General features: G+C 40.5%; 2 protein-coding genes across 9 annotated transcripts in view; both read right to left on the reverse strand.

The window, feature by feature from the left end:
* Positions 1–874: 874 nt before the first annotated feature.
* The window catches only part of LANCL3 (LanC like family member 3), a 186058-nt gene continuing 159971 nt past the window's right edge, over positions 875–26961 (reverse strand). The window contains exon 6 of one of the 2 annotated variants that reach the window (XR_008330235.1): positions 875–1414. The gene's annotated coding sequence lies outside the window, so the exon portion shown is untranslated. The remainder of the gene's footprint in view (positions 1415–26961) is intronic. The other variant, XR_008330236.1, reaches the window with a different exon arrangement.
* Positions 1649–26961, reverse strand: part of SYTL5 (synaptotagmin like 5) — a 79602-nt gene continuing 54289 nt past the window's right edge. For 3 of the 7 annotated variants that reach the window (XM_053386928.1, XM_053386932.1, XM_053386931.1), the window contains exons 8-18: positions 21367–21496; positions 20463–20569; positions 19220–19312; positions 14494–14559; positions 12856–13034; positions 11574–11676; positions 10402–10563; positions 9344–9452; positions 8164–8299; positions 6650–6858; positions 5533–5954 (exon numbers count right to left, since the gene is read on the reverse strand). In XM_053386928.1, the coding sequence (XP_053242903.1) occupies positions 5812–5954; positions 6650–6858; positions 8164–8299; positions 9344–9452; positions 10402–10563; positions 11574–11676; positions 12856–13034; positions 14494–14559; positions 19220–19312; positions 20463–20569; positions 21367–21496 (1437 nt within the window). In that variant the 3' untranslated portion in view covers positions 5533–5811. Of the gene's footprint in view, positions 2856–5532; positions 5955–6464; positions 6859–8163; positions 8300–9343; positions 9453–10401; positions 10564–11573; positions 11677–12855; positions 13035–14493; positions 14560–19219; positions 19313–20462; positions 20570–21366; positions 21497–26961 lie in introns of those variants that run through there. The other 4 variants (XM_053386933.1, XM_053386929.1, XM_053386935.1 and 1 more) reach the window with 4 other exon arrangements.

Raw genomic sequence — 26961 nt, forward strand, 5'->3', positions numbered from 1 at the left:
TGGCTTAGTTTGTTTTTAAATTTACCCAAGAAGTAATGTCATTAACCATTTTTAAATGTTGTTCCCACAACTTTTTGTCTTGCAAATGTTTGGGGACTACAGCTCCCATCAGCCATGCATGACAAATGCTCTGGGATGATGGCAGTAGGCCTTGGCGATGTAGTGATACATCACCCAGGACTAGAAGTGGTGGCTGCTTCACCCAGTGGTATATTGTGGGTGAAACTCCCTCTGCTGAGTCCATCTGCCACCAGCACCCAGCACATGAAGGAGAGACAAGCTACGGCAGAGGGACTCTGGAGCAGTGGTGGTTTCACGCAAAATATACCACCGCCACTGGTCCTCATACCACTGAGGGAGGAACAAGCTACATTGGCCAGGGTTTCTCCCTCAGCTGCCTGCACGGGCAGGTGGCTCCTTTAAACTTATCCGTTTGGATTGCACCAGCTGGAGGCAGGGTCCGTTGCACTTGAGGGAGCCCTGCAGATGGAGCCTGTCAGTTTCCATCAGTAGGGCTTCCTCTGTCTCTCTCTCAGGAGAAAGAGATAGCTTGTCTGCCCCTGACGCTGGCAAAGGCGGAGGGAGCCCTGCCCACAGCTGGTGCGAGTTGGAGGCAGGGTGGGGCTCCTTTAAACATCTCCATTCGAGGGTGTGTGGCTGCCTGCTCTTCAACAGAGACATCAGCTGGGGGGCAGGAGCCCCTTCGCCCCTGGGGTGAAACTGCCTCAGCTCCCATGGTGAGAGCTGAAGCAGTTTCAGCCCGCGCCTCACGGGCTGGGGCCAATGCAGCTTGTTTCAACATTGCAGTGTTTTGCCAGAGTGTGATGTTCGGTCCGGTGATACATTGCAGTGTTGAAAACGTAACAACAGCCACCTTGAGACCACCAGCTTGCAGAAGGTTGGCATGAAAAACCAACTTAATATTCTAAAGCTAGGCTACTAAGTAATCAATGCTAGAGTCATTTCATAGTATTTAACAGGGGAGGGTGAATTCCCTTAAACTTTGCTACTCTCACTAGACTTTTCTCCCGCAAGGATAATGATATTCTTAAATTTAAAGAATAATCATCAATAAGTAGGGTTGGCTCCAGACATGTTCTTCCACAAATGGGAAAAAAACCCTTCTGTTCATTGGCCTTTGAGCCAATGGCAGGAGGGACACAATTTGCACCAGTTCTATTTCACACCCTTAGCATCCTGTGAGCAGAAAATCACCCACAGGGAGTCTTAAACAATATCCCCTTGGGTTGAATCTAATATATTTTATGAAAACAAATGTAGCTCATCAGCAAAGATTATTTTCTTATCCCATGACCCATGCAATAACAAGTACCCATCTATGTTCTATTTTGCAGCATTTCGCAATTTTACTATAGCTGAGGGTTAGAATGACTTTTTATAGAGGAGAGAAAACCTGCTGCAAAATTGGGGAGCAAAGGCCTACACTGGGGAACAGTGACCTAGAATTGAGGTGAGGAACCTCTGGCCCTCCAGCTGTTGCTGGACTAGCTCCTTTCATCCCCAGCCAACATGGCTAATGATCAAAGCCTTGGGGAGGCCTGGGGGTCCTGTCACCAAGAGGGCTACAGGATCCACATGCTTGAACTAGAGGAGTCCCTGTTTAAAAATTCAGCTTGTGCACAGATCGAAATTTTAACATGGTGAAATATTTTAATTGCACACAAAAATAAGACCTTTTACACTAGCTGCAAATGAAGCCAGTCTCTCTCTCTCCCCCCCTCCCAATCCATAAGTCTGTATAAATACATAGGAATGTACACTAAAGCAAGCCTGCATGGGGGGGGGAGTTCTGGCTGACTTTTGGTAGGGTTTAACATAATGCAGTTCCCTTTGTAATTTGCTACAGTTCATGCGCAGCATAATTGTTCCAAATGAGACAACAGGAAAAAATACATTAGAAAGACATTGCACACAACAAAGCATTTTTGCTGATAAAATAATAATATTCTAACTTACATGGATGTTTTTAACACGCTGCCAAAGCCATCTGAAGACTAGCAGGATAAAATTCTGCAGAACAGTAGTTAAAGCAAGCAGTTAGCATAATTTATTGCCACAGTTGAGTTGTGCTAGTCAACCTCTTAAGATTCAAGCAGGGGAAGGAATCAACCCCATTGTCTTCTTAAAAGTTGGAGCCTGGTGGTATGAGGTGGTTATTCCATGAGAGCACATTACTTGTGCCAGTCAGAAGGCAGTATCTCCATGGACTTTTGGTGCAGACTGAACAGCATCGTCTGGTAAAGTTACAGAAGAAAACATCTTCACTTAGAGCAAGGGGTGACCACCATTTGGCACTTCAGAGTCTGTTGGACTCCCATGAGCTGCAGCCAGAATGGGTGATAAGAGATGGGGAGGAGCTGGTGTCCAGCAGCATCTGGAAGACCAGATTAGCAACCCCTGATCCTGATTTTTTTAGAGGATCTACTATTTTTATATCCGAGTATCCACACCATTGCCAGGAAACCCAGTAGGCGCATGTGAAACGGCAGAGTGTGAGACCTGTGTTTAGCAAACAAACTGTGTGTCTCAACTAAAGAGACCTTTTTTTGGCTGGTGTTAAGACAGATGAAATTTGTGAATTTTGGGAGGTTCTCAGATTTGAAAAGTGGAAGTCTGGTTTTTTTTTGTACTTTCTGACTTTGGGTCTTTAAAATGCAATTCACATCTATCTATAAGCTGGAAAATTACAAAACTGGTGTAGTTAAATGCAAAAAAAGAGAAAAATTGTAACAATACTGTTTTGAGATTCTATGAAATGGTTGCGTGGCAATATGAAGAGAAAGGAAAAGTTTGAAAGCTGCCACCATACCTGCTCTACTGAATTCATCTCTACCCTGTGGGATACAAAATGGTTAAATGGAAAACAGATTGCCACACTTCATTTTGTCCATTCATGCACCAGCCACAAACCTAGCCTTTTGGGTTGCTGTTGGTATTTACAGTATCCAGTTTCACCTAGTATCGATACCATTTTATGGCAATGACTGCAGTTTTCAAATGGAAAAAAGTGATTTTTGAACACAGAAATGGACCTGTTGTGCTTCTTCTGAATCACTGCTGTGCCTCATCTCTTCACCCACTAAGACTTAAATGAGGTCTGATTCACATGCTGCGTTTCAGCCATTTTTAATATATTTTTAAAAATCTTCCTCTATGTATGTATACCATGCCACAAAGCCAAATGATTTTTTTTTAACTTTAGTTACTGAAGTGCAAAAAAGTCTATGCACATCTAGTTGGAGTACAGTACTTCTTTTGATGCAAAAGCCAGTGTTGGTTTTTTTTAAAAGCAACAACAAATAAGTGGGAGCTTGATTTCGTTAAGAATGTGTAATTGAAAGTCTTGGTAAACAGAAATTTACCATATGTGTGTCCCCGTAACTCAGTATTTGAGTATATTGCTCTACATGCCAAAGGTCTCTCACATTTCTAAACATAATTATTATTGTTTTACTGTGGGAAAGATGGTCCTTTTAAGACACTGGAGAACTGCTGCTGGGTAAAGTTATCAGCAGAGAGCTAGATGGACCAGTGGCCTCACTCTTAAGAGAGCTTCCTATGTTCATAAATTCACCAAAGTCAATGACATCCTAACTCTCAGATGACAGGACTTGGACTTCAGGGCTCAGCTTTCGCTTTAGTGGTACAAATAATTACTTGGGCAGTGCATCTGGCAAGAGCCACAGAGACATACGGCCATCACCCAAGAGCCTATGTTTATTTGAAATGGTTGTGCTGCCATAGACACCATTTGAGAGCCACCCTCCCTGCCAGAAGTATGGTTCACAACTACATTGGTTGCTTCTGTGGCAAAAGCTGACACTGCACCACCAGTAACTAATCCAGCAGTTGGGGCCTCCCTACAGTGTGAAGATCCTATTGCTCACTGCTCTGCTATTTGCTTTAGTGGCACAGTATTCACAGTTATCTTCAAAAGAAAGCAAACCAAAGTAGACTACAAGTCAAAGTGCACTTCCAATGCAGTTCTTCAAATTGAATGCTCCTATTCTCCTTCAGCCAAATTAAAATGGAAAAGGCACAGCATTGCACCCTTTGAATTCTTCAGCGCAATGTACTGCCTGAAGCTACACAGCAGGAGCAGTGACTATGTGCCATTTGAGTTCCAGTGACTGAGGAGTTGGGTGGTGAATGGTTCACAGCAGGATTAATGCACCACAAGTGCCTCATCTTTGGACTGAACCAGAGCTTTACGAAAGAAGAAGAAAGATACAGTCAAGGCTGTACTTCAAATCTGCTTCACATCCTACTCTGACTAATGTACTTTAAGGCCTGTATCAGGCGTGGCTAACATATGACCTTCCAGATGTTTGGACTTCAATTCCCATCAGCCCCAGCCAGCACAGCCAGTAGTCAGGAATGACATGAGTTGGGTTACAGCTGACTGGAGGATCTCAGGTTAGCCTAGCCACCCCTGACTTAGATAGAAAACAAATACAATACAATAACAAAAAGCTGAAAGAAGTAGGTATGCACAACTTAAGGAAAGGGATGAGGGTGGTGATGGATATTAATATTACAGTTTTCAAGTGCTTAAAGGGGGTTTGGGGTAAAGGAGAATAATTGATCATTCAATTCCTTACAAAAGGGAACGAGGTTTAAGTTAAATATATTAGCAGCAAACAGCTTAAATCTTAGTGCAGTGCAGTTACTTGGTATAGGCTATTTTTAAAAAGTTTAGTAGGCACTAACAACCCTGTTTTAGGGCACAGATTTGATTATCTGCTTGATAGCTTTCAACTAACTTAGGAATGTTCATTAATTATTCTGCTCTGAAGGTGTCAGAGTCCTGGGAAGAATTAACTTGGTTATACATAGAAATGTAGGGTGGTATCCAGTTTCGCCAGCACAATGAGACTTCCTCTCCTCTCCCCACAACCCCTCAAAATCTACTCTGTAGAATCCTCCAACTCTCAGGAGCAGATTTTTAGGCTGTAGGGGGAGGCAAAGTTATGTTGCGTAGGTGGAGGCCTGCTGCGCTAGCAGAATAGCAGCACTGGATGCAACCCTTAATGGCAATTGCTTCTTCTGTCCAATTGTTATGAGTGTCCTGGTTGGAACATGCCAAACAAATGTCTAAAGTGGGGGAGGCACAACCACTGAGATTTGTGGGGACTCTTGAAATGTTTGTGTCAGCAAATTCTCCTGGTCTCTAAACCACCCCCCACCCCCAAATAGCCATTCTGCTTCTGAGTGAGGAAGTAGGGATTCCTTAACTGCTTATTACCAAAGCCACTTCTGGGAACCATTCAAGAATATGAACATGCAGAACTTGGAAGGGAAAGTAGATGGAACTAATTATTGTTGAAGCTTTTCTGCAATCTGACACCCTTCCCCTTTGCATCTTCCAACCATTACACTTACTTGAAATGGGCTTGGACTGAACTGGCCTAAATAGTATCCCAAAGCACTTTTGGGCCTACTAATCACATTTCTCCTGTGAAAACGCAGCCATGTCTTGAAATAATAACAATCTACAGGAGCTGCTTGAACTAGGGTTTTGTAGAAAATGTTAAAAGAACTTAATCCATCCACTCAGTCACAGTAGGAAACACAATGATAAGAATCGCAGGAAAGTGCTGAATGCATTTATAATCCGTTTCAAGAGAGTTGAAAGTCCAAGTTGACCAAAAGTCCTTGTTTTCCCTATTTTATATGTGCAAATTACACCAGGAGCTAATCCATGGCAGGTCAGCTTTCATCATACCACCCTGTAATTAATTGTACAAGCGAAATACCTGGGGTCATTTCTGTGCCTACGCATAGTCCCTCTCAGAGTCTGCGCTTTCCCATGCTTGATCTCAGCATTAATACACCTTCCACAGAATCCCCAGGACAATCAATCATTCTTTGCCAGAGAAGTTGCTCCTCTCCTTGAGAATCCATCCAGTCAACTTCTTTGCCGTTACTGAAACCTGGAAATTGCAAAACATGGCAAAGGTCAGCGCATTTGCCACCATCGGAGAAATATATTGATTTTTTAAATAAATAAATGCCCAATGTATTCTGTCCTATAGCTCTGAAATCTATTTTCCTTTATGAAAGACCCAAAACTTAAGTTACTTTTAAAATAAATTTAATGGATATGAAAATGGAGCAGGTGTATTTTAAGGTTGGAGTGCTCCATGTCTTGAATTCCCACTTTTTAAATTAATGGTAAAAACAACAAATGAGCTTTAAACAACGAATGAAATGTGTGCTTGACCTATACATATGCAACATCTAAAGAATCAGACGAAGTGTGCTATTTAAATTTAGGGCTGTGGTTCAAATAGCTAATATGTAAAGCACTGGACAACTGGGGGGGGGGTTGACCTCCATTTTGGGGTGTCCGAAAGCACTGCAACATTTTAAAAAATAGTATCATATTAATTATACTTGTAATAGAATCAGTAAGCCTGATGGGATAAAGTCTTGAAGTGCACTTAAAGGTTGGAAGAGAAGGCCAGGCAGAGTTCTTGGGGAGGGGGAAGCTGACGCACACTAGAAATGAAAACGTGACAAAAACCTGTTGATTCCTCCGTGCCCTTTTGACGTCTGTCCAAATACTTCCCCACCCAACAAAAGGAGGCAAGAGACGTCGCCTGTCTAATCAAATCACTACTCTTACCTCCTCCACGACTCAGGCGAACGCCTCCCAGGAAGATATTGCTGGCAAGGGACTCTTTGTCCCAGACAGTGAGTTCTACGCAGACATTCTGTATATCTCTAGGATTCAAGCCACTAAAAGTGAAAGTATGGTTCCAGTGGGGATTCACGGTCTTTTTTATTACTTGGGTTTTGTGCTTAGATGCCTTGTTGTTGTCAGGAAGCAGATACCTAAGGGAGAGAAAAGAGTTAGACAGCAGTAAGACGTTACGGGTTTGGTTTTCATGACACAAGCAATCTAAATGACAAGAGAGAATCACTACAGTGGTACCTCCGGTTACAAACTTAATTTGTTCTGGAGGTCGAACCCGCTCATAACATGAGGAACGCTTTTGCTAATGGCGCCTCTCACTGCCATGTTGCCAGTGCGCAACTTCCGCTTGCATCCCGGGGCAAAGTTTGCAACCGGGAGCATCTACTTCCGGGTTAGCGGAGCTCATAACCCGAAGCGTTCACAAGGAGGGTGGTACATAACACGAGGTTCCACTGTAATTTAAATGACCAGGTTTTAATGAGTGTAGCTTTAGGAGCTGGTTCCCAAGCATTCTTTTTTCCCTCCTCCACCCCCATCCTCTTTCCCTTGTGTAGACATGAAGTCAGGACTTAACTTTGGGTAGTAGTCAACTAAGTTCTACTCAGAGTACAGTGGTACCTTGGTTTACAACCGCTTTGGATTACAACCATTTAGATTACAACCACATCAAACCCGGAAGTGTGTGTTGCTTTTTTTGGATTACAACCAATTGGGGGGGGGAGGCCCTATTGGCGAAAGCGTGCCTTGGGTTACAACCTGTTTTGGTTTACAACCGGACCTCCATAACGGATTATGGTTGTAAACCAAGGTACCACTGTAGATGCAATGAAACCAATGAATATGATTCAAGTTAGATCCATTAGCTTCAATGGGTCTGCTCAGAATAAAAGTTAGTTAAATTCTACCCAGGGTATCCAGCCCAAGAGACAATAAAAAGGAAATTGTTAAATTGCTGAGCTTTTACCAAAAATATGCAACATTAATAAAACCATACTCATTACTAGAGGTTTGGAAAGAAGTCAGTGTAACACCAGGGGATAAAACAGTGGGACATCAGCATCAGTAATTGGTAACTATACAGAAAGCAAGGGTAAGAGCAAATGCAGAGTTCTCATATGAAGTAAGCAGTGGGTTCCTCCAAATACCCATTTTGTACCCCATGTCATCCACTGCAAATGGAAGTATGACATCAGCCCCACCCCAAATTATTCAGAGAGTTAGTCACAATGGTGTTTCCCCAATGTATGATGCGACCACTCAATGATTGCTCTACGCAAAATATCGAAAAGCAGCAGGAAGAACATCAAGGAGCAAGACTTGTGTTTATTCCACACACAGACACACACAGAGAAATTAAAAGTATATTGTTGAATAAAAATGTCAGATTCTGTGCAGAAACATTCAACATCCACAAGCATGCTAAGGAGGGGAGGGGGAAATACCCTTTCACAAATGTGTCAGAAGTGCCTCCTGACTTCACAGCTGTTAAGTTCTTGGCTTCCTTGATGACAACTTCTAATATGCCTCCTGGCGGCAGTTGTGGGTTTGCCTTCTTTTCCTTCTTAGAGTTCTTCTTTCCTATATTAAAAATAAACCAATGGGGTAAAACCTCTTTACCCAGCTTAAAGAACGTGTGTATAAAAACACACTTCAGTATTTTAGATGACCCACTGCCATCCCAGATTAGAAACTTCACACTTATCCCTATGGCTCACCCAAACAACCATATTAGCCTTCCTAAACAGAAAATAACTTGCACACCATGCATTCATATTTCTCATCTAAAAGTCTTACTTAACTCAATAACTCAGCATTACATACATCAAGACAAATCTTTGTTCATCCTTCCATCTCCTGCATTAGGTCATAAATCTGAATAAAAAAACCTACGGACCCAAACATGCCTAGATAAATATGATGATCAAATAAACCAAGTAGCCATATTTAGCTTCTATTAAAGTAAAATAGAAGATGTCATTGACAAGGTAAATGTGTCTACAAGTGTGATATCTCACATTTAAAGGATTGATAATAAAGGGATGGACAAAGATAATCAAGGGCACTAGATCTCTGCCCTGACCAAACTGCATGACAGATTATTCTTCAATTAATAGGCCACAAACATTTATGAGGTGGTGGTGAACTGGAGCAAAACCAGGATATAATAATACGGGTTGCCCCTCTTAACTGCATGAATATAGAAGCAGATCATGTAAAAAAAAGAAGAAATGCATATTTTGCCCCTTTATAGAAAAGGTGCTACCTGCAGATATGTTTAGCATGTGTCTGTAGTATTCTGTGTACTGTGCAATGAAAATACTAAGCCTCCTTAGCCAAGAAGAGCCAAAAATCAAATTGTAACAAAAGGCTGAGGAATTGACAGCTAACAATCAGTTACACTCGTTTAGGAAAGCTGACACATCCTACTTGTTCCCAAAGGTTTATTGTTGGGGCTCAGTACTTCAGAAAATTAAAAACGTGTAGCTAGAAATTTCTTCAGAGATTGGTAAGTAATTGAACAGTAGGTAATTCCATATTCTACAGCCTAGCAGTTTTATGTCTGCACAAGATGACAAAATTCAAATCGTCCAGAGAACGCTGAATGCTCCCATCTTCATTTACCTTGAATTTCTCCTAGGGGAAGTGTTAAATTCCTCTCAGGGGGGATGTACCGTAAGACAACTATCAACTCTCCTTTGTACTGAAGACCTGTATCAGCTACAACTTCCATCTGAAAAGGTGAAGCAAAACAGAAGTAATTGGAATGTTCTTTCCCTGTTTGTGTTACATGCGGGTGGTAAGCAGAAGAAAGTACATGCAAATGGAGGAAAGTAATACTTCCTGAACCAAATACAGAACTGGTCAGATCTAAATAACCAGGGACCCATTAAGCTGCTGAGACAAGGACAAATTGTTCTGGAAGAGCTGCAGAAAAGGTAGCTCATGAAATCTTCTGTGCTCAAACTTGCAGCGATAGCATGGTTCACATAGCTCCTTGCAACAACTCAAACCTTACTAGATAGGCCTAAAGTTCATCTACGTTGTCTCTGATTATGGCTAGTTCCATGCATGTGTGTAAAACTGCACGCTGCAAAGAAAGTTGAGAGGGGGGTGGACTTCCCCACAATCTTTCATAATAACAGGGCCTGAGGTCATTCAGTGAAGTTGAATGGTTGAAGATTCAGGACAGACAAAAATGGAGTACTTCTCTACACAGCACATAATTAAACTATACCCTTTACTGCTACAGAGTGCAATGGTGGCCTCCAATTTAGCTATCTCAAGAGTTAGCCTTATCTTCCATGTCTATCAATCACTTAGCCATGAAGGCTACATTTGACTTCTAGGATCAGACTGCTATTGCACCTATGTCCTGCTTGTGGGCTTTTTGAGCACATCTGGTTGGCCACTGTAGGCAACAAGGTGCTGGTCTAGAGAGTCCTTTCATCTCACCCAGCAATACTTTTCTTATCTTCTTACAAAGCAGTAAATAAAGAGAATGAGCTTATATTGCAGAGATTTCAGGTCCTTCATTTCCATGGCCTGCTGTTTGCAAGAAATTGGTTTCCACTGAGGAGGTAAGCCCGAACTGTGATTCATAAAGCACCTTTTGTTGCTGCAAACTCACCTACGTGAAATCTAGAAACCATCCTCAGTTTAAGCCAATTGGCATTCCTCACCTTGGGCTGAAGCATGAACCATTCATCAGCTTGATGTTCAAAGTTCCAGGAGTCCAAGGGTATCTCCACTTCTCCTAGAAAGCTGTTATGCCCAAATCTGTCATAATGCCAGACAGAAAGCTGCAAGGTCCGAGTCTCAAGCTGTGTATGGCTGATGACATACTAAAGAGTGACAAGAGGCCAAAAGAAGATTACAGGAGTGTAACAGAAGCCTTAGGAGTTTTAAATTCAGGAAGGTGCCAGCAGTTTATTTCAGCAAAGTGAAAAAAGCCCCTCTGCTAGGGCAGACCAAATCAATCAGAGGAGGTTCTTAATAGGAAGAGATCTATAAAATGCAATTGTTCCCTTACAAGCTTTTTCTTTCTTGCTGCTGCCAGTTTGTATTATTTCTTGTATTATTTCATTATCAAACAGTAACCACTGATGGAGCTTCTTAAAATACCCCTTTCAACTCCCCCCCCCCCATATAGCAATGAATGTAGATGCTGGAAACAATTAACCTTTCCCCTTTGTCCACTATTTAAAAAAGGAAGGAGAACTGACAGATACTACTGAACTCTCTAGAAATCTAGTTACTTTAACTTCTGCACTGGCTTCGCATTTTCATGGTTTCTTCAGATCATGAAACCAGATTTCCCCTCCCCCCTTTAAACAAAAGTCTGAAGATATCAGAGGACACCAGGAGACTCTAGAGAGTTATATGATTAGAAAGCAACCGAAAGCAGGCATGATCTAGCCAAAAACAATAAACCAGGAAGATAAATATACTTATTCATGAAAGTATCACAAAGAAATATGCTAGGAAATTGAACTTCTGCTCTTAACTTCCATGCTAGGTTTTTTACTTAGCACTAATCCAAAACACCCATTGCAAATCTTGCAGGGAAAGAATCAAGAAACTTGTCCACATTTGACAGTGCACTGTCAGACATGTAAAAATACAACAGTATCATATTATTATTATAAGGTGGTATATAAATAATTTTATAAATAAATACATAAATAAGAAGAGAAATTCCCTTTCCAAAAGTTCCACTACTCTTCTCACAAAACCCCTAAGGGAACTGTTTTAACTCAAAACGAAAACAATTTTCATTGCTACTCAAAAGTTTCCAATCCATCACATGATCATAAAGGGAACATGGAGATTTTCAGTGGCTCTTAGTTCTCACCTTCAGTGTTTCATTGAACTCAGGGTTAGTGCTATTGCTTTTAATTTTTGTCTTCCGTTTGCTTTGACGAGACTTGTCCGGCAATAAATATGCTTTGACATAGCTGTAGATTGGGAAGTAAATCATTAACAGAATCCAGTAAATGCTATAATGCTACACACACGGACAAGAAACTCTTACAGCATGACTGTAATTCCAAACCACCAACCAAGTTGCTTGTGAAGCATGAGAAAGGTCTGTATGTTTATTCACCCAGTCATGCATAACAATTTAGGCCCAGCTCTCACTGAGATAGTAAGTCTGTGTTCAGGCAGCAGTACTTTTGACTGAAAGTGATGGCTCACATGACTGAATATTCCTCCCTACTGAAAACAAAATAAATCCTGCATGCATAAAATGAGCATCTCAAGAAGCGTTTTAGACTACTCTTGCTTCCTGACATGCCAATTTTACATACGGATGGATATATGGAATAACAAGCAGCCTCAAGAGTCCCCACCTGCAGTCTGAACAGTACAGCTCAGATACAGTTATATCCCACCGTACTCAGTTAGTACCAGTGATTTTTTTCCCTTAAAAAATATGTTTAGGGGTACTCTCATTTTGACTGAAGAAAATCACCAGGAGAAGAAATGAAGCCACCATCAGATTCACAAAATGTTTAGGGGTATGCGTACCCCTGGGTCCCCCCAGAAAAGAGCACTGGTTAGTACTATGCCCTAAACTCCCAGCTGATCTCAAATGCCATGAAAATTGCAAACAACTTCATCCTTTCTTCATATCCTGGCTAACCATAATTTAAACGAACCACAGCTCCCAAAAGTTGATTATTGTAGACAACTGCTAGCTGAAAAGCAGAAGCACATGGGGGGGGGGGGAGGGAGTGAATGTACATGGTTCATTCAGGTAGTGGGAAATTATGGCTTCCCAGTTCATATGAACTCAGCCAGAGCCTTGTCTCACTTTGACTGCAGATTTGAGAATGTTAGACTAGGAAAGACCATTGCTTCTTATCTTCTCCAGTTTGCAGCTCACCTCTCCACCTCTTACATCAGTCTCCCAGTATTAGTATATCAGATGAACTGAGGTTTGGATAAGATAAAAGTGAGACTTCTGCTTTTCACACCTTCTGCAAAACACTGAGAACCTGTGCAAGACTACTGGGTGCCCTCCTTGCCAGGTGGCCATCCTAAGCAACTGGGTATTATGTTTTCTTACATGCTGTCTCACAAGTAAATATGACTGAATCACAAGACTATGTAAAAGGTTCTTCTTTGCTTACGGATCTGTTTTCTGCTTCTTTTCATCTGCTATGGCCAAGTTCCTGCATTTTTTTACCAAGATGTTGAGGGCTCCTGTTTTATAGCTGTAGTTAATTTGGAGACAAATTTCACCACTGATCTTCACGTTGCCATAGTCCCCCGTTTCACTATACACACTTGTCATACTATTGATGCTGGTCTGAAAAAAGAGGCAAGAGAGAAATAGTCCATCAGGCTGAGTCACATCTTTAAAAGCCGTATCTTGAATGGTACTCATTCTGCAAAAATTGCTTCTCTCCTATATTCATGGAAGATATGACTAAGAAGAACTAGAATAATCAAATCTGGCATTTTACTACAGAGTGACTTACATGATAAACTGCGTTGTGCTCTACGTTCATAATGCATTTCAATATAGGAAATGCTTTTTCTTTCCAATATAACTGAGATTGTTGGGAAAACAGCTATTCAAGTGTTATTTGATACATATATATCCTGTTCTTCCTTCAAGAACCTCATAGTGGCTTACACAGTTATTCTAATTGCTCCCTTTTATCCTCACAACCATGAGGTGAGGTAGGTTAGGCTGAGGTTGTGGCCCAAGGTCACCCTGTGAACTCATGGATGAGTGGAGAGCTCCTTAGTCCTCATTTTACTACACAAGAAGTTCAAAAATGAATAAAACCAGTGGCCTCAGGGCCAGTTCAGATTTTTATTCCATGCAAATACATCTGACCTGGCGCATGGGATCCTTCTGTGTTGATGCAAATTACTTGGCAGTGCCAGCGCTCACTGAAAAGTGCTGATTCAGCTGTTACCTCACCCATTTTGCTGCAAGTCTTAAGACTACTCTATAAGGCAAAACCAGCAAGCATATGGATTGACAGTCATGGAGTACTCAGTTCCAGGTCTTCAAGAACTTAGTTTATGTTTGTGATTTGAGCGTAACAGGAGACAACAGCCAACTTCTTTCCACTCATATATTAATGCAATATGAAAGGTAAAAGGTAAAGTACTCCTGGAAGGTTAAGTCTAGTCAAAGGCGACTCTGGGGTTGCACACTCAACTCGCTTTCAGGCCAAGGGAGCCAGCGTTTGTTCGCAGACAGCTTTCTGGGTCATGTGACCAGCATGACTAAACCTCTTCTGGCACAACGGAACACCGTGACGGAAACCAGAGCACATGGAAACACCATTTACCTTCCCGCCACAGCGATACCTATTTATCTACTTGCACCAGTATGCTTTCGAACTGCTAGGTTGGTAGTTATATTAATGCAATATGAAAAACTGAGTGCTAACTCTAGTTATGAGTAGCAGTTGAAACCTATTGAAAGATTCCCCATTTTAAAGGTGTTTCCCCCCCAAAGTCTATTATTATTTCCGTCCCCCTCCCCCAATATGCCCCCTGCCCCCTGTCTTAAAATCCACTGAATATAGAAAACAAATATAAATTTTCTTTTTAATGTTCTGATGTTATGCAACCACACACATCATATGTAAGGGTAAGGGGATTTGTTTATTTGAATTAATGAGGTAATTAGTATCAATTATCAAAAATATTTTTAGTTATTTAAGCTAACTGTCTATGAAAATGGAAAGAGCAGCACAAAACAAAAAGGAGACTTTTGAGTTTCTCAGAAAAATGAGGGAACTTACAGTGTCACCATCTGCTTCTGGAACATTTAAATAGGTCCATTTCCTGTCAGAACTTGAAGGAGAATTCTTTAAGAGAAAGAAAAAGGGGGAAAGGAGGCAGGGAACGGGAGAGGAAAGAAAGAAAGAAAGAAAGAAAGAAAGAAAGAAAGAAAGAAAGAAAGGGAAATGTAGAAAGGGTGAAGAGCAAAGTGTTCAGTAGCTGCCAGAAGAATTCAGAAATGCAAGGATCAGCTTTAGAAAATGAAGACAGAGAAGTTCTATTCCAATATACCACAAATATGTAATGAAGCGCTATGTACAGAAAGAAAACTGCTGATACTTAAGTGAGCAAGTTATTTTTCTCCCGTAACAATAAACCTTAGGGTATACTCTCATTACCTCTTACTCTGCATCCAGTGCACTCCCACTACTAGTTTTTGAGGCCACATTCACATGACATATTGATCCTGTAGTTCCTTGACAAATACTGGCTGTTCAAGGAGCTTTTTTTTAAAAAAAGCTTCCATCTTACAAGAAAACTAAGTGCAAAGTAAGCAGTAATGAGAACATACCCTGACAGCCGTCACACAGAAGAGCACAGCAGACTCAGGAATAGGAGTTTGGGGTGAGGGGGAAAGCTGCAGGACGGGAGATACCAAAAACATCACACATGTCAGAGGAAGAGATCCCTGTTCTCTCTCTGATGTGAACAGCACTGTGCAAAGACAGCTTGAAACACAGCAGGGGGTGATGACCTCTCTGTGCTTCAAGCTGCTAATAGGAACTACTCTTAAACTATGTTCAGAAAATGTAATTTTATTTCTCTCTTGCAGCACAAGACGAACACTTGGATAAAAGGGTTTACTTATCATACGGGAGATGTCTATGGCAACCTATTTACAAATGAACAGCAATCAACATATTTTAGTCTTTTTTTTAAAGCTGCTTAAAAAGGTAGAAGCTACCTTAAGTGCAGTTAACATTGCTGCTGTTAAACCTAGGGGTGAGAAGCAACTTTTGCTTATTCTTCCCTCTCACCGCAGCCGCCCCCTCCCAGTGTCACAGCCCACACTATTGGAAAGGTGGGGGAGATCTTCTAGAACAGTGTGGGAGGTGGTGCTGCTGAATGGAGGCTGAGTTGGAAATCAGCAAACACAGCCAATGGGATCCCACCACTGGGGCTGTGTACATTATTTTCCTACAAAGAATTCTGGGACATGTGGACAGATCTACATTTTTTAGCATCCCTAATAGAATACGATTCCCAGGATTCTTTGGGGGAAATAATGTGTGTGTACACAGCCCAGGTCAAAAGCATTCCCCGGATGAGGTGAGCGCCACCATACGCAAAAGGCAAGTCTAGATCAAACCCATGTTATTTGCTGGATTTAAACAATAAATAAAGGATCAAGTGACATGGTCAGCCTTCTATTTAAGTCAACACTTTTGACATTTTAATCCTAAATACAGCTTGCCTGATACCCAGAATCTTTTCTTGTAAGAGCAGCATGATTAGCAAAATATCCATGGGGCTTGGCTTCACCATCACAAAGAACTAGCCGCAGATTGCTGGTCATATTACAGCTGTAGATGACTGGCAACAGTCATCCGTTATGACACTAAGAGAAATCCACATTGGGCTCAAGTCAGGATGTCAAAACAATTCATCTTCTGGGCTTCATTCAGACAACAGGCAGAAACTGGAGCACTGGCTTAAAGGGTGGCATACGCTAAACTGGAGATGAGTTGGAGGTCAATTAACCAGGATCTCCCATGATTGAAATGAAAAATACTATCCGCCACACCCTGCAACTGGATAGAGCCTACCTGCAGAACCAGGGGAAGGGCTTAAATATTTTCCCTCACAACATTTTTTGATAACTGTTCCCCTCAACCACAGGCAACTGCTGTTATTTTTCCTATAGGGAAAATACTAGTGCCTGTACGTTTGCCTGGGTAAAGAGCTTCTGTTTGTGGGAGAGGATTTTAAATCAGAAAAACAGTGCTAGAAAAAGGGTTAACACCTCCCACCATGGTCTTCATCAGATCCAACCCCTCCCCCAAAAAAAACCTACTAAAGAAAAAGAAAAAAGCAACTCCTGATCATAGGTCCCTTACAGCACATTTTTTTTGGCCTTTACTGTGAGCCAGGTGAAGAAAAAAATGTCAAAATGGGCCCATGTATGATACTATTGCCCAGCTTTGAGGTTAGACATATGAAGTGATCTCATCTGATGTGCACACGGGTCGCAAACCTCCTCACTCAATGAAAGTTGCTGAAAAGTGTTCTTTGTCGCTGCCACAACCCAGAGTACCAGGTGCAGCTAAGAATCCAAAAGTAGCCTAAAGCACTGAGGAACACAAGCTGAATCTCAATTGATTATGGGAATCTTTCTCTCTCCAAATAAACCAGAATGATACAGTTGTCAATATTTTTACAACTAATAATAACATAAAATGTATAACAACAACAACACAGAGAGAAGCATGCAGCATCAGCACATTCCAGCTTTGAATAAACAGTACCCATCCTACTGTAATGCTGACTAAAAACTCCCTTTTTAAAATGTTGCTTTCAGTAGGGACCCTTAGTTCTTGCGCTTCTCTATTCTTTAACTCAAAGAGACACATTGGGGTGTTGATGCTTTTCCCAACTCCCTCTGCCGTGTGTGTATAGCCCCATTACTCAAGAACTCCTACTGTGTCTCTCTTGTCTTTCTGTGCCACGGCATACCAAATTGTACAAAGTCATTAGCAGAGGCATCATTAAACCAAAAACTCAAATTAGTGGAGCATAATACTATGGAAATAAAACCGAATACACTAAGGATGCCATATAGTTACAGGCAATAGAGCTCTAGCACACTCTCGACCTCTGTGGATATAGAAAAACTTGATACCCCCATCAGGGATGCCATTCCACACCTTCAGCCAAGAGGTTTCCACTGAGGTCTGTCTACCTTCTGTGACCCTCATCCACAGTTGATATGCAGGACCCACATGACATAGAACTGTGACTGGATGCAATAAGAACGCTCTTCCCTGTAATTCACATCTCCAATTACCCCAATTTGTCTTATACCTGCTATGTCAACATAAACAGTTTATTCAGCAGAGTTTTATTTTTCCAGATATTCTGGATGTCTCCCAGGCCATTTATAGCACTGGAATTGTATTGTTTTCCATTTTTTGTTGAAAGGTGTGCCAAACATGTTACACTTTGTATTAAAATGTATTAGCAATCTGAGCTCAGGAAATAAAATTACGTGCAAAGGAAAACAAAAGAACTCTGCAACACATATAAATTATGGAAATTATATAGATTTTCGTAATTTCGCTTATACATAGCATATTCCAATTTTGTTAATCAGGATGGGCAAAGATATTGAAGTTTCCCCTCTCCCGCAAGAAATAATATTCAGTCACCTGCCTGGCTTCTGAGACTTCATCAGAGAGCGCCCACAAATTTTTAAACTTATCCATGTTGTTTTCAAAACAATAACACAATAGCAGAAATTCTAATGCTGAATTCACCACCAAATTTTGTTCTTCTATGGAACTATGACACACACACACACCCTTGGCCTTATTATGCAAATCAATCTAGAAACCCAATTTTGTTTTATCTTGATTATATATTGTCACAAGGCTTGCAGAAATAAACATCACCACTTTTTGCAATAGTGGCTTTTTCTTCTTCAGGATGAATATATTATATACAGAGCTGAATCTCTTTCTACAAAAATATATGTGAGACTACAGTAATTCAACAAGTATATATCTATTATCAAAAACACATTTATCTTTGTAATTGGCTTCCCTGGCAACAGCTACTGGCTACATCCCTGCATTCATCAACAGAGATATAATAAGTCATCTTTAAATAACTGCATTCTTCTCTCTCAAGCTGGGCTAGCTGCCCTGGTTCTGTCCATTGATAGAATTCCAAGATTCATTTTACATGTTGGAGCCTTAAATCATTCATGCTTTCGATGCACAATCTAAACAACAGCTTAAACGCCTCTCCAGTGAGCTGCTTTCCCCTCAAATTCTAGTCCAATCCCCATTCAGGGACATTTGGATTTGACACAACAGAGAAAGCTGAGCAGATTTTGGATTTAGGCCACAAATCATTATTGATTCGGACAGTGTTGAATTGTGGTTCCCACACACACTCCGAAGAATGGTCGGCAGAGGAATAGAGGAAAGGAGAGTAAAACGAATGTATTGAATAGAGAAGAATGAATAGTATATAACATATATCAACCAAGTATATATGTCACAGTAAACCATAGTTTTAAACAAACCATGATTTTATGTGAATGAGTAAACATGGTGGTATGTGCTGCTCTAAAGTTCCTACAGCTCTTCCTCTGCTCCTTCTGTGCTGCAGATCAAACAAGTAAAAAATCTGGCTTGTTGGGTTATCCAAAGCTGGGCTCATGGTTTGTTTTCTGCCACACAAACCCAAGTTTGTTCTTCCTCATAGTTTGTTTGATGGGGACTGGGTTCAGGCAACACAGCAAGCCAGACTCTGGTTAGTTTTGGCCATGGTGCAGATACAGAGGAAGAGCACTGTGGAAACTTTTGAGCAGCATGCACTCGCATTCTACTTGTTCATATTAAATCATAGTTGGTTTTAAGCTATGGTTTAAAGTGATACGTGAACTAGGCCATCAACAACCTACCACACTACAGGAAGAAATTGTACAAGGAAAATACATATAAGTAGTAATGGAGACCTTACTGTTGATAATCCACTTATCATATTGGTATGTCTCTTTGAGTAGCCAGAGGCGACAATGTCATCAATATCTTCCTCTGTCTCATCCAGGTAACTCTAATGAACAAAGAAAAAAAGTATAAGCATGTCCACCTGGCTCTGAAATGTGCTGTTCATCACATACAATGTCTGCAGAACATATACGGTGGGTAGTGCTCATCTCTTGCTGATTCTCAATCAAATGGATATCACTGCAAGAGTAGCATTTGTCTTCTCTCTTATCCCTATCCCTATCACCTTCCAGAGAACAGTTCAGCCACAGGGACAGCTGAAACTTGTTCATGAGAAAGTTACAGAATTTCTAGCCTATTTGAGGTAAGATTCCTGTAGTGTGTGGCAGATTTAAACTATGTTTTGCAAATTGTTTAAAAAGTTCCACTAGCATGCATTTATTCTGGGTAATTACATGTCACAGAATGTCATTAGGCAATTGCTGCTCTCATTAGCTTCACACTTCCTGATTCTGGATGCCACATCAGTCCAAATTCTCTATATATATCATGTCAATCTACCTGCAATTAATACCTGCCCTTCCTGTAACTTAGGCTTTCCTATTCAACAAGTTTATTACTTCTAATGACTACTATAACCACACTTCAGGTATCCAGCTGTGATCCAAAATGCTGAATTGGGGTCCAAACTGAATCTTGTGGCTAGTGCACACCCCCAACTTCTATCCTATACCGCCCTGAGCCCGGCTTCGGCTGGGGAGGGCGGGATATAATAATAATAATAATAATAATAATAATAATAATAATAATAATAATAATTAAAATAATAATAATAATAAAAAAATAATAATAAAATTTTATTATTATTATTATTATTATTATTATTATTATTATTATTATTATTATTATTCTACCTTTCCAAGGTTGCTTACACCAGTCATGATTAGAGTATTACCTATGCCTCTGAATACCAGATGTTGAGGATCATGAACACAAAAGTGCTGTTGTGCTCATGACCTGCTTATGGACTTCCCATAAGCACCTGGGATGGCCACTGTGAGAACAGGGGGCTGCATTAGGTAGGCTTTGGCCTGATCCAGCAGAGCTCTTATGTTCTTATTTCTGCTGCTACACCACTTTTAGTCACAGCATGGAGTGTGATACAAGTGAACCATCGGATTCAGTTGAAACCCTTTTTTTTAGCCCTTGTAACATAAAACTGCATAGTTCTAAACTGTGGCATAATTTTAACTCACCAGCTCCTGGTCCAATGCTTCAGGTACAGATTTACTTCTTAAGCTTAAAGTATCCTCATTACCTTCTGAGAAGGATACACTGAGATCTCTCTCTGATCTGCTGCGATCTGAAAAATAGAAGGGGAAGGAAAAAGCAGATTCTTTGAAAATTGTACAGTAAATTCTATTCCAATACCACCTTTGACCCCCCCCCACCCTTTTCATGGTATACAAACTTCTCTGCAGCTCCCCACAAATGTCAATTTCCTCTCCTCACTCTATCAAAAGAGAGAGAGTAAAAGATAAGAACCAGGGCAGTGGGCTAGGAGAAGAATCCCTCGGGTACATTACAGTTGCTTCATTTCTCCTGTCTTCTGCAGAAGCCAAGCAAAGGAGAGAGAGAAATCAAGCTGCACACAACTGAGCACCTAGCATTCTGGCAACTTAGCCATTTAAAAAAAATATATTTTAAAATGGCCATAAACCAAAGAAGAAATATGGTGAACTATAAGAGGCATAAATAAAAGTATAAAGTAAAATGCAAAGGCAGATGCATAGATCATTCCTCATATGGAAGCAGTGGCATTCTGGCAAGGATTACAATTTGCAGGTGCTAATGAGAAATAAAACAATGGATGTACCATTGCACAGAACATCTTTTGCCTGCAGATTCAGTCCTTGGGATCTCCAGTTAAAAGGAACAGGCAGCAGGTGACCTCTGCCTGAAGTGCCTCTGCCAGTCAGAAGAGACAATATTGGGCTAGATGGATAAAATAGTCTAACCTGGAAATGGTTGCCTCTTCGGTTTTAAGCAAAAGTGTGTAGGGGTGGGTGGGGCTTATTCCAAATGAGAATAAATGGAAGGAAAAACAAGAAGGAGAAAACGGTAGCAATGAAGAATGCATTAAAAAAAGAAAAAGCTTACCAGATGACATAGATGTCCTAGAAACAGCTATAGAGGGTGTTCCAGATGCTTTCCTGCGATGCTTTTTTGCTAGATCTGCTGGTATACTTTCACTTGCAGGCATAGCAGTGCCTTTTTCTAATCCAGGATCCTTCCCAAAGAGAAGAAACAGAGATATTCCATATACAATGCTATTTAAAAGCAAAAACAAAAAAAACAAACCTCTTTATGAAAAAGGCAAGTTCTTTAACCCACTACAACAGTTCTGTTTGTTGGCAGTGCCAACAACTTTATGTTAAAAATGCAAACTTCTCCTACTTTCCATCTGTTTGTTTGCTCTGTATCTGTGAAGTACAGTTAGGCATGACACTGCCTAGCCATACTAAGAATCCTGATGAAGCAATCTGATTTATTTGAGAGAGCTAATAAATACAAATAAATCTATGTGCTCCAGAAACAGAACATATTGCAAACTATAAAAGTGGCAAAATATAATAATTAAATATAAAAGTGAACACATTAAAGCAAAAACAAGACATTCTGTCAGCAACTGCCATATTTACCATTTTGCTATATGTAATGTAAGCAGAGTTAAATATCAGCCTATATGGGGAGTCTGCAGGATTTGAGCAGCCAAGAGAAAAAATACCATCTGCAAAATATTTTTTGCAAATGTGCCCAGTTTCTCCTAAGCTTTTATTATGTCTGCTACAAACATAATGTTTATGCAAACTGATGTCTTCACAACAGCCAGTGTTCCCATCCTGAAAAGCTGAATCAAATTAGTTTTGACCGACTTCCGGGTTAGCACCAGCGCTTAATGGCGGATTTCTCCCGGAGCTCCGGGAGAGATCTGCTTCGCGGGTTCGGGTCCCGTAGCTCACGGCGGAGCGAGGACCCTCAAAAATCACAGGCGCGTAGCCTGTGAACTGGAGACTCGGCGGGCACCTTTGCGCCCCCCCGACGTTGTGAAATAGCCTTTTTAAAGGCTACGGATCAGCGGAGGGTGTGTGGAGCGGTGCTGAGAGTCGCTTTCACCCAGCCTGCGAAGTGAAGCCGCGTCGCCATTAGCGGAGAGCGCTGACTTCTTCTGGAGAATTCGGATTAAAAAAGAGCAACTTTCCGTGAGTAGGACTGAGCTTATATCAAAATTGGACGCTAAAATTAAAGAAATTGGGCACCGAGACGGACAAGCACTAAAAAGGAAGTCTGCTTTCCGTTCTGCAGCAAGATTAAAGCGAAAGGCATTCAAGCTGTAACTTTTGACAGGAGAGTTTGCGAGCTAAGAAATCCAACACCAAGTAAAGAACTCCCCCCCCAGAAGGCAGGAGGGGGGGGGAGAAGATTTTAAAGGGATTTCCTGCCTGTTTTAAAAGAAATTGAACTGTTTACCGCTGCTCCTCTACCTGGGGGTCGGACTGCCGGAGGAAAGGAACCGGCTAAGGACGGTCGCTACAACAAGGTTAGAAAGTAACTGTAATATTGACTTTGGCTACTCTCAACTTGAAACATTCTATTTTGCTACATAGTAAGTTATCTGCAGGATATTATTGATTTGGATCTTTTACAAAGAAAGGGACTAGGAGGGCTTTTGCCTTTTGGACGGTGTGGGAACAACTTGAAGTTTAAGAACTGACTTTACGCCCTCTAGAGGATTTGTGAACAGTTTCAGCAACAAGTGGAATTTAAAACCTGAGAACTTTTTTTTTCTGACGGCTCAAGAGTGTGGGAATGACCTTGAGTGAAGGACTTTGTTATGGCAGATGGTAAACAGAAAGAAGACTTACAAGAAACAACTTTGAGATCTGGTAGACAATACAAAGCCGATCTTTCTATGCAAAGAAGGGCCTCTGTATCAGGGGCCTCGGGAACTGCAGCTGTCACAAAGGCAAAAGTGAAAATAATGTCTTCTGAAGAAGCGTTTGCAAAGGCATTGGGGAAAATAAATGATTCTTTAGAGGAACTAAAGAAGCAAGGTGCTGAAACAAATAAGAAAATTGAAGAAATCTCTGGGAAAATTGATTTAAATACTAAAAGTATAACTGACCTCGGGAACAAAGTGAACTCTAATGCAGAAGCAATTGGGAAACTATTGGAAGATTCATCCACAACACGAAAGATAGCTGAAGAAGCTAAGGAAATTGCTACTGCTGCTGAGGAAAAATTTCCACCGGTGTACAGGAAATTAGATGAGTATGAACTGGCACTTTCTATGCAGGATATGCAACGCAAGGAGAAGAATTTAAGGATCAGACTTGTGCCGGAAAAGGAAGGAGATAACTTGGTGGATTACCTGACAAAAGAGTTTTCTGACTTTTGGAAGCAGGAGCTGAAAGAAGAAGAGTTCAAGATAGAGAGTGCATTTAGGTTGGGAACAAGGCAGAGAAAGAATAGACCCAGAGATTGCCTGATAACTTTAAGATCCAAGGAAGAGAGAGATAAAATATTGAACCTGCACTACCAAACAACCCTTCGAATTGAAGATTTTTATATTGAGATCTTTAAAGATATTCCCAAAAGTATTTTGGATGCAAGAGGTCCTTACAAGGATTTGGTGACACTGCTGAAAAGGAACTACATACTATTCAGGTGGGAGTTTCCCCAAGGCCTGTCTTTTAAATACAAGGGGAAGAAAAGAAGAATAAAAACAGCGAGTGATAAAGACAAGTTCCTGGGAGAACACGAAGAAGACCTACAGAAAGAGACCTATCCAGGAGAAGGACACCCTTCAAGCAAGGGATCACTAAATACTGACACAGAACCACCGACAAAAGACGAACAACAACTGGGAGCTGTAGGAGGAAGCAAGTAACCCCATCATGGCTTTGCAACTTCTAACCTGGAATTGTAACGGTCTAAATAATCCCCGAAAAAGGAAAAATATATTTCATGCTCTAAAGAAAGACCAATTGGACTTGATTTGCCTACAAGAGACTCATGTGACAAGAGCACACAGAAAATTGTTAATAAATAAGAGACTGGGACAAGAATTTACATCTTCAGACAGAGTAAAAAAGAGAGGAGTGGTGATCTACGCAAAGGAAAATCTGCAACCGAAACAAATCTTTAAAGATGATCAAGGAAGATATTTGGCAATTGAAATTCAATTCCAAGGAGAAAAATTTTTGATAGTGGGAATATATGCACCAAATGAAGGGAAAGCAGAATTTTTTAAGAAGTTGCATGAGACTTTAATGGACTATATGGATTATAAATTAATCATGATGGGGGATATGAATGGAGTAGTTTCAACAAATATGGATAAAGCACAAAGACAGGTAGTTACAAAAGATGGAAGACTACCAAAAACTTTTTTTGAAATGACTGACAATATGGACTTGATTGACATTTGGAGAACAAAACACCCATTAGAGAGAGAGGGAACCTTCTTTTCTGAAGCCAAAATGACATGGACTCGGATTGACCAAATTTGGGTGACTAGCAGTATGGCGTCGAATATAAAGAAAGTGGAAATCTGCCCAAAAACTCTCTCCGACCATAACGCAGTAAAGATGGTGATGAAGCAAACAACAACTGGTTCCTTCAGATGGAGAATGAATGACACTTTATTTAGAGACGAGGAGATCTGTAAAAAGGCCCAAAAAACTCTGAAAGACTATTTCGAAATTAATTTAAGGACTAAAGTAGAAAAAAGAATAGTATGGGACGCAAGTAAAGCCGTGATGAGAGGGTTTTTGATTCAACAAAATACATTAAAGAAAAGAAAGCAAAACGAGAGGAAAGAGAAAATTTTGGAAAAGATAAAAGAAGGGGAAAGGAAATTAAGACTGAAGCCAAAATCGCAAGAGATTTTAAGAGAAATCAAACTGTACCAAACACAATATATGGAACTGATGAATCAAGAAATAGAATGGAAAATTAAACAAATGAGACAAAAGACTTTTGAATCTGCAGATAAATGTGGCAAGTTATTGGCTTGGCAAATAAAGAAGAGACAAAAACTCAACACGGTAACAAATTTAGAAGTGGAGGGAAAGAACATTTGCAACCCAGTGGAAATTAGGAACTGTTTTCAGAGCTACTTTAGACAACTGTATACACAAGGGCCGCAGAAAGAAACAGATATACAACAATTCCTCGAGAAAAATGGGCTGAAAAAGATTTCGCAGGAAAGTAAGACAATTTTGAATCAGGAGATATCAGCACAGGAAATAGAAGATGCCATTCAAAACACGACGTTGGGCAAATCACCTGGACCGGATGGATTGACTTCCAAATATTACAAAGTTTTGAAGGAAGGGCTTATACAACCTTTGAAGGAAGTCTGCAATGAGATCATTGAGGGGAGAAGGGCACCAAACACGTGGAGGGAGGCATATATTACAATTATACCAAAGACAGAGACTGAAAAGACCCAACTTAAGAACTACCGACCCATCTCGTTACTAAATGTGGATTACAAAATCTTTGCTGATGTTTTAGCAAAGAGACTGAAAAGAGTTTTGATGGAGGAGATTCATGGGGACCAAGCGGGCTTTCTCCCGAAAAGGCATTTGTCGGATAATGTAAGGAATATAATTGACATTTTGGAGAAGCTGGAAGTGAATATAAATACTAAGGCTGTTTTGATATTTGTGGACGCCGAGAAAGCCTTTGACAATATATCTTGGAGTTTTATGTTGAAGAACCTCCGGGGGATGGGGGTAGGCCAAGGGTTTGAAAATGGTATAGGTGCATTATACTCTGAACAGAAAGCAAAATTAATTGTAAATAATGTGGTAACAGAAGAGTTCAAGATTGAAAAAGGGACACGTCAGGGGTGCCCTATCTCCCCATTACTTTTTATATCGGTCCTGGAGGTTTTGCTTAATATGATTAGGAAGGACCAGTTGGTTAAAGGGGTTCAGGTCGGAGCTAAACAATACAAACTGAGAGCATTTGCAGATGACCTAGTACTTACTTTACAAGAGCCAGAAGCTAGTACGAAAAGAGTTTTGGAAATAATTCAAGAGTTTGGTCAAATGGCAGGATTTAAATTGAATAAGTTAAAGACTAAGGTATTGGAGAAAAATTTAACACAGATTGAAAAAGAAAGGTTTCAGAATGAGACGGGGTTGACTGTGGTTAAAAAAGTGAAATACTTGGGTGTGAATATGACAGCTAAGAATGTGAATTTATTTAAAGACAATTATGAAAAAACTTGGACAGAAGTGAAAAAAGATCTGGAGATCTGGTCAAACTTGAAGCTTTCCTTGTTAGGTCGAATTGCAGTTATAAAAATGAATGTATTGCCAAGAATGTTGTTTTTGTTTCAAGCATTACAAATAATGGATAAAATGGACTGTTTCAAGAAGTGGCAGAAAGATATATCTAAATTTGTCTGGCAGGGCAAGAAGCCCAGAATAAAATTTAAGATATTAACGGATTCAAAGGAAAGAGGGGGGTTTGCCCTGCCAGACTTTAAATTGTACTATGAAGCGGCAGCTTTCTGCTGGCTAAAAGATTGGCTGCTTCTTGAAAACACAGACATTTTGGATTTGGAAGGTTTTAACAATATTTTTGGGTGGCATGCATATCTGTGGTATGACAAGGTTAAAGCACACAAAAGTTTTAAAAACCATATTGTCAGAAAAGCACTATTAAATGTCTGGGTTA

This window comes from Podarcis raffonei, chromosome 4, assembly GCF_027172205.1.
Source record: "Podarcis raffonei isolate rPodRaf1 chromosome 4, rPodRaf1.pri, whole genome shotgun sequence".
Classification (NCBI taxonomy): Eukaryota; Metazoa; Chordata; class Lepidosauria; order Squamata; family Lacertidae; genus Podarcis; species Podarcis raffonei.